This window comes from Aethalodelphis obliquidens, unplaced genomic scaffold, assembly GCF_003676395.1.
Source record: "Aethalodelphis obliquidens isolate GAN/ISIS:26980383/991018 unplaced genomic scaffold, ASM367639v1 scaffold5, whole genome shotgun sequence".
Taxonomy (NCBI): domain Eukaryota; kingdom Metazoa; phylum Chordata; class Mammalia; order Artiodactyla; family Delphinidae; genus Aethalodelphis; species Aethalodelphis obliquidens.
The window spans coordinates 23486696-23494177 of record NW_020837949.1 but is presented as its reverse complement, the minus strand read 5'-3'; the positions used below and the strand labels follow the sequence as shown (position 1 = coordinate 23494177).

General features: G+C 49.9%; 1 protein-coding gene across 1 annotated transcript; it reads left to right on the top strand.

Moving 5' to 3' along the window:
• The first annotated feature begins 3947 nt into the window (after positions 1-3947).
• Positions 3948-6648, top strand: LEP (leptin). Its single transcript, XM_027101302.1, has 2 exons — positions 3948-4113; positions 5642-6648. Exons 1-2 carry the CDS (start codon positions 3970-3972, stop codon positions 5999-6001), a joined length of 504 nt encoding a protein of 167 aa, XP_026957103.1. The 5' UTR covers positions 3948-3969; the 3' UTR covers positions 6002-6648.
• The last annotated feature ends 834 nt before the right edge of the window (positions 6649-7482 follow it).

The window sequence follows — 7482 nt, the reverse complement described above, 5'->3', positions numbered from 1 at the left end:
ATTCCTTGCATTGTAGTTAATTAGGTAAATTCTTAAACCAGTTGTTTAAGAGCACAGTTTTGCTCTTTACTTTTATTTTTAACAAATAATATATGTAAGTAGTTAACAATGCCGAATACTGTGGTGTACTACCTGAGCTTCCTGGGAGAACCACCAGTCTTCAGCCCCAACTGTCCCCACTCCTGATCCCACTTTTCTGCGATTGCATGTCTCTTTATCTCTGTCCCTGGCCCCCAGTGGGTGATCAATACATGTTAGCTGTCAACCATCAAACAGATATTGAGTAACTAGTATGTGTCAGGTGCTGTGCTCCGTGAAGCTGTAGTTGCTGTCTTGGATAATCCCTCCCCTACCCAATCCCCAGACCCTGCTCTTACCTTCCCCCCAAACCCAAAATCTCGGGCCACCGCCAGGCCCCACCCAGGTACTGACATTCAGGTGAACCAAGAAAAACTTGACGTCTGCCCGTGTCTGGGTGTATAAATTAATTAGCATTAAGTTTGGCTGCACTTAGCAGAGACCCCAAATAACAGTGTCTTAACCAAGACAGAGGTTATGTCTCTCACACACTCAGTACAAGTTCAGAGGTAGGTGGCCCATGCATGTCATCTCGCCTGCAGCAAGTCCTCAGGGACCTGGCCCCCTCCAGCTCCCTACTCCAGTGTTCATACGGTAAGGCCCTCGTCCTCATGACCCAAGAAGCACCAGAATGCCAGCTGCCACAACCACAGTTCAGGCACCAGGATGGAGGAAGGGATGGAAAAGGGAGGGGCAGAAGCACACAGCACAAGAGCTGCCGCATCGCATTCTGCTTGTATTCAGCTGGCCAGAATTTAGTCGCATCGCCACACCAGCTGGGAAATATCGTATTTATTCTGAATGGCCACACCTCTATCTAACCCTGGATGTGCTACTAATTGCGAAGAGGCAATAGGTGCTGGAGACAATCACCAGCCTTTACTAAAGGGTTAATGTGTTGATATGTGTGTGTGTGCATATGATGCGTGAGCATGTGTGTTTCATGTTGTGTGTGCCTGTTGGCCAGGGTCTCCCCATCACTTTGATCTCAGACGGGCCTGTTACGAGTTCTCTCTGCAGCCCCCCCCAGGGAGCTCCCCTAACCCTGGCCTCTCCTCTTAGGCAGACTTACTCAGCAGCAGTTCCTCAATTCCACGTTTCAAGGAACTATGATTTATTTTCAGCGCCCACTGAAGCATGTTATCCGTGGTGATAGAGGGGGCTAGTAAAACTGTTTATCCACTCAGGTATTAAAGGGTGGCCATTATGTGAGAGTGACTATGACCAGAGTTAATCTGGTAATAAATTCTCTTGGGAAGGAGGGTGTCATTAACACACGAATCCTAGAAAAGTTTACCACTCTATCTTGTGCTGCAGGGGGAGGACCCAGAAATACCAGGCACCCTCTTGAGATGGCCCAGGCGAGGCGATGGGCCTAATGCTAGATTCAGGGTTGGCTACAGGTAGTGCTGCCAGAGCATTCCAAGCGCTGCTGAGTAACTACACAATTCAAAAAAAGCTGATATTTACTCCCCCTGCCCCCAACCCTCACCCTTACACACACACACACACACACACACACACACACACACAATGGGCAGGGGCTTTACAGGTTCATTTCAATTAACCTTTGAGCCAGGTGGTGTGATTCCCCATTCCATTTTACTGATGGGAACCGATGCTTTAGGGAATTAAATATCTTGCCCAGATACACACAGCTAATAAGGGCAGAGCCCACTGATGAAGCTTTGGGGCCTAACCACTGTGCTTCCACCTTTGCTAGGGTTTCATGGAATCACACTGAGGGGTTAGCACTATTTAACTCCATTCCTCAAACATTTGGTGGGCATGTTTACTCAGGGAATAAGGAGTTAATAGAAGCAGTATTAACTTTTTAGGAGAGAGAACAAGCACAAAAACATTTGACATGCCCCCTCCCGAATTACTTAGTATTTTTCATACATTGAAGCTGATACAGGGGTACAATCTCATAGCTTCATCCTAGAATAGAGCAGGGTATTTTTTCCCGAATGCCATGGTCTCAGGAGCTGCCCTTGGTTGGTCATTGGAGTGCCTTGTAATTTGGGCTTTCCCTTAAAGCTTGGAGAAACTGGTGGGGTAGGGTAGAAAGCGCCCAGCCTTTCTGGGTGAAGCAGCTTTGGCTGTGAATCCTGGCTTTGCCGCTTACTTGTTTGACTTTGGACAAGTTCGCGCGTCTTCTTGAGTCTCATTTTTCCCCTTCGGTAAAATTCAGATTAAAAAAAACAGGACTTCTCTGGTGGCACAGTGGTTGAGAATCTGCTCTGCCAATGCAGGGGACACGGGTTCGATCCCTGCTCCGGGAAGATTCCACATGCCGCGGGGCAACTAAGCCTGTGCACCACAACTACTGAAGGCCGCACACCTAGAGCCCGTGCTCCACAACAAAAGAAAGCCCGCGCACAGCAACGAAGACCCAACGCAGCCATAAAACAAATTAATTAATTTTTAAAAATACCTTTGATCAAGCATTATAATATAGAAACAGATTTTTTTTTTTTTTTTTTTTTTTTTTTTGCACTGTGCAGCCTGCAGGATCTTTGTTCCCCAACCAGGGATTGAACCTGGGCCACCACAGTGAAAGCACCGAGTCCTAACCACTGGACCACCAGGGAATTCCCAAGACTGCTTATTTCTATTATATTGCCAGAATATGAATCATACTAAATTGCCACCTATGGACAGAAAATGTGTTACCTGTTCTTATCAAGACCCAGATGAGGCAGAACACAAAAAGCAGAGATGAACTTTTTTGCCATCTCCAGGACCTTCGTGCTAACATTTACTTACTCTTGATCATTATTTCAGGCTCATCCACACATACTTAGCATGGATCATTGGCCACAGACTCATACCTTTAACCTGATTACCTTTTGCCTCATATATCTCATTAAAACTTTGCTGCTTAATCAAGGATCTGCATGCATATTATTGTTAGAATCCATGGTTCCATGACTTTGAAAGTTTCAGACATTCTGGGTGAACGTGTTATATACTTTTTCCTGCCTTCATGCCTTTGCACCGGCTGTTTTCTTGGCCACTTATGCAACCAGTTTATACTCTTCCTGATCCTTCCTTGGCCTTCAATACCCAGCTCAGGTGACACCTCTTCCAGGGAGCCCCCCTTTGTATTCCCACAAAATCTTGTCCTTCTTGCAGAGCTCTTTCTTCCTGCATTGGGATGGCGTGTTTACCTGTTTATCTCTCCTATTCAACTGTAAGCACTTTGAGAGTAGAGAACATCCGCTGTCCACTGTGGCATCCTTGGTGCCCAGCACTGCATCTGACGTATTATCAGACCTTCCATAAGTGCCGGTTGGATTCAGGCTCCCAGTGGGAGAGAAAGGAAGTAATAAAGCCAGTGATAAATGCCATCATGGAAATATGGCATGAGAGAGTTAATGGAGAGGACAGTAACACGATCTCTAATAATAGGGTAGTAATGGACCTCACAACACCTTTAAAGCTCTTTCACACACGTTATCTAATTTGATCCTCATAAAAGCCTGGTGATAGGTATATTGCAGGGGATGCAGGCAGGAGTTTTTAGCGGTTATAGGATACGCCTGAAGTCATGAAGCTAGTAAATGCCTGGATTCAAGCCATACCTTAAAAGCCCGTCCGTTTACTCATGCCCTGTCTTCCTGCTCTGCGGTCTACAGCACACCTCACCGTGGTTTCCTTGATGGGGCCATGCCTTTCCCCAAGGGAATGCATTTCATTACTGTATTTCTAGACAATGAATTGTCTTTGAGGAAATGATAACCACAAGCAGAAAGCAAATCTCGTTTTTAGCCGCATCTGAGAATGTGGTTGGTAACGTGACCTGTGGGTGTTCTCTGAGATCCCAGCGACATGCCACGTGTGGTTCCTTCTGTTTTCAGGCCCCAGAAGCACATCCCGGGAAGAAAAATGCGTTGTGGACCCCTGTGCCGATTCCTGTGGCTTTGGCCCTATCTGTCCTACATTGAAGCCGTGCCCATCCGAAAAGTCCAGGATGACACCAAAACCCTCATCAAGACGATTGTCACCAGGATCAATGACATATCACACACGGTAGGGAGGGCCTGGGAGACGAGGTAGAACCGTGGCTGGCCCGTGGGGAAACCGGACCTCAGAGGTTGGCTGAGGCCGTGCAGCCTCGCGCAAGGGGCCTGGCGGCCTGGACGCCTCCCTACCGCATGGACAGCTGCCTCTGCTCTCCTGATCTCCCCTTGCCTCCCACCTCCTCACTCCCCTTCCTCCCAGACTGGAATCCTAGTGCCCAGGACCAGAGCATAACGGTCCGGTGTCCCCTTGGCAGGTGACCAGAGCCCCAGGAGCATCCTCTCTGGGCCTCCAACACATCTCTAGAACGTTCTAATCATTAGGCATTCTTCCTGGCTGGTAGCTGAACGCTGACCCTGCGAAGCGTCTCCTCATTACTGCTGGTCCTGCCTATCAAGCCCTCTTTCACATACAACCCTCTACGTATTTGCAAACAGCTCTCAATGTCCCCTGGGTCTTTTCTCTGGGATTCACAAGCCTATACCTTCAGCCACTTCCCAGATGAGGTCGGTGTTTAGAATTAGGAAGGCTACGTGTGAATCCTCGCCCTTCTGTTCTCTAACCGTAAAATCTTAAGCTAGTTAAGCTCCTCAATGTCTTTAAACCCTGGTTTCCTCATCTAGATAATAGGACTACCTTAATAGTCTTCACAAGGTCGTTTCAAGATTAAATTAGATAAAGCTAGTGACCGCCCCCCCACACACACACCCCTCCTGCAGAACCAGAACAGAGCATGCCCTCTTCAAAGGTTTTCAGACGTGGCTTTTGATATCCCCCTGCCTTAAAAGCCAACTTGTCCACCTGCATGGAGCAATCCAGAGACTTCCACATCTCCTGGCCTCTCTGGATTTCTAACAGTAGCCTTGGGCAGCCAGGGAGCCGTTAGGTGGCCGGAAGCAGGGACAGCTCAGAACTAGATAGCGTCTTGAGCATTTCATAGGGAAAAACGCTTAAGTCTCCTTGCTTTCAAAATAGTCATTCAACAAGCTGCACATGATAGACCCCGAGTGTCCCAACAGGTGTGGTGCAGGCAGTGAACGCTGTGGGCAGCGGGGGAGGGGGAGAGCCCCTCCTGGTAACCAGAGTTATTGGAGTGGAGGAGTGAGACGGGACCTTGATCCCTAAGGGGGGGAGACTTCGTGGAGAACCTGTCTGGGAGGAAGGCATCCGCTGTGGGTGGAAGGGTTGGGGAGGGGCATGTATGGAGGACCTCAATGCCTGGGGAAGAGACTTAAGTCAGTAAGTAAGAAATAGGGAGTCATGGCTGGTTCTATAGCAGAGGCATCTGGAAGAGGAAACGGCCTGCTAAAGCTGGTCTGGCAGTGGAGGGCAGGGTGGTTTGGGAAGGGCAGGAAGACAGAAGCCCGGGAGACCAGCTTGGAGGCTTGGCAGCCACGTGGGCACAAGAAATAAGGGCCTAGGCAGGATGGTGTGGAAGGGGGAAAGGAGACACCTCCACGCTCGCGGGAAGGGCCAGGGGCTTTGCGGAGCTGACTTCTCTCCCCTGAGCTCTTGCTCTCCCCTTCCTCCTGCATAGCAGTCCGTCTCCTCCAAACAGAGGGTCACTGGTTTGGACTTCATCCCTGGGCTCACCCCTGTCCTGAGTTTGTCCAAGATGGACCAGACATTGGCGATCTACCAACAGATCCTCACCAGTCTGCCTTCCAGAAATGTGATCCAAATATCTAATGACCTGGAGAACCTCCGGGACCTTCTCCACCTGCTGGCCTCCTCCAAGAGCTGCCCCTTGCCCCAGGCCAGAGCCCTGGAGACCTTGGAGAGCCTGGGCGGCGTCCTGGAAGCGTCCCTCTACTCCACGGAGGTGGTGGCCCTGAGCAGGCTGCAGGGGTCTCTGCAGGACATGCTGCGGCAGCTGGACCTCAGCCCTGGGTGCTGAAGCCTTGAAAGTCTCTCTCCCCAAAGCTGAGGGAAGAAACCTGAGCTTCCAGGTGTCTGCAGGAGAAGAGAGCCTGTGTGGACATCCTTTATGCAGGCCTGCGGGTCATTTCTCTGTCACTCCTCTAAGCCGCTCTTCTTCCAAAGGCAGAAAACTCCAAGGCAGGAAACCAGAGATATAAATACATGGTTCCATGCCCACCGGGAAGGAGGGCCCATCCAGCAAACAGTGGACTAGGTCTGGGATTTTCACAGACGTCTTCCTCCCTGTTCCATCTCCCTCTCACTGCATGCTTCACCGTGACCCGGGGTGATTTTAGACCCTTTGCACGATCAAGCAAGATTCCCTCTGAAAATCCGGGGAGCATCGTGAAGGCTATAGGCACACACAGCTGGATACTCCCACGAAACACAAGTTGGAAGCATTTATTTATTTATTATGCATTTTATTCTGGATGGATTTGAAGCCAAACGCCAGCTTTTCCAGGCTCTTTGGGGTCAGCCAGGGCTCAGGATGCTGCTGGGGTGCTGTTTCCAATCCCATCAATGGGCCTGACCAAGGCAAACCCATTTTGACTGACTTGAGGGTCCTTAAGTCAGTTTTCTAGAGACTGGCTTTGCTTCTACTGTGATTGACTTTTTTTAATATTTTTTGGACTGCGTTGGGTCTTCGCTGCTGCGGGTGGGCTTTCTCTAGTTGTGGCGAGAGAGGGCTACTCTTCGTTGCCATGCGCAGGCTTCTCATTGCGGTGGCTTCTCTTGTTGCGGAGCACGGGCTCTAGAGCGCAGGCTCAGTAGATGTGGTGCATGGGCTTAGTTGCTCCACGGCAAGTGGGATCTTCCCGGACCAGGGCTTGAACCCGTGTCCCCCGCATTGGCAGGTGGATTCTTAACCACTGCACCACCAGGGAAGTCCTACTGTGACTAACTTTAAATTACAGTGTTTGCAATGGCATTGCCCTGAATGGATCTCGACATGCCAGGTTATTTTTTAAAAGAAGATGAATTTTGTCAAGTGTAACGTATAGCCGTGTGCAACGGGAGGTAGGGAATGTGTTGGTGGGAGAGGGAAGAATCCAGAATGTATTTTCTGAATAGCATTTGTGTGATGGGCTCTCTGGGTGGGGTGAGGTCATTTTCTCATCTTCGTGGTTTTCATGAAGAGGCGATGACTCCTTCAGGAGGGTTGTGGTGTTTCGCCAGCCGCCCATGGTCAGAGTGGTGAGGGGGCTGAAGCTGGAGATTGTTGGGGCAGTGGTGGGCTCTGGCCTTCTCTGACCGCTAGAGAGTGGTCTTGCTTATCAGGGAGTGAGGACCCCACATTGGAGACAGGGATCCCCAGAGCAGGGGTCCTTGGCGTGGGCCTTCGAATGGTCTGGGTTGATCCCACACCGGGTTTATAACATGGTAGTGTCCCTACTTGGGTTTTTCATGCTCACCCAAAGCAAGGCCATGGTTCCCATCCATTTGGGAAGGATTTTT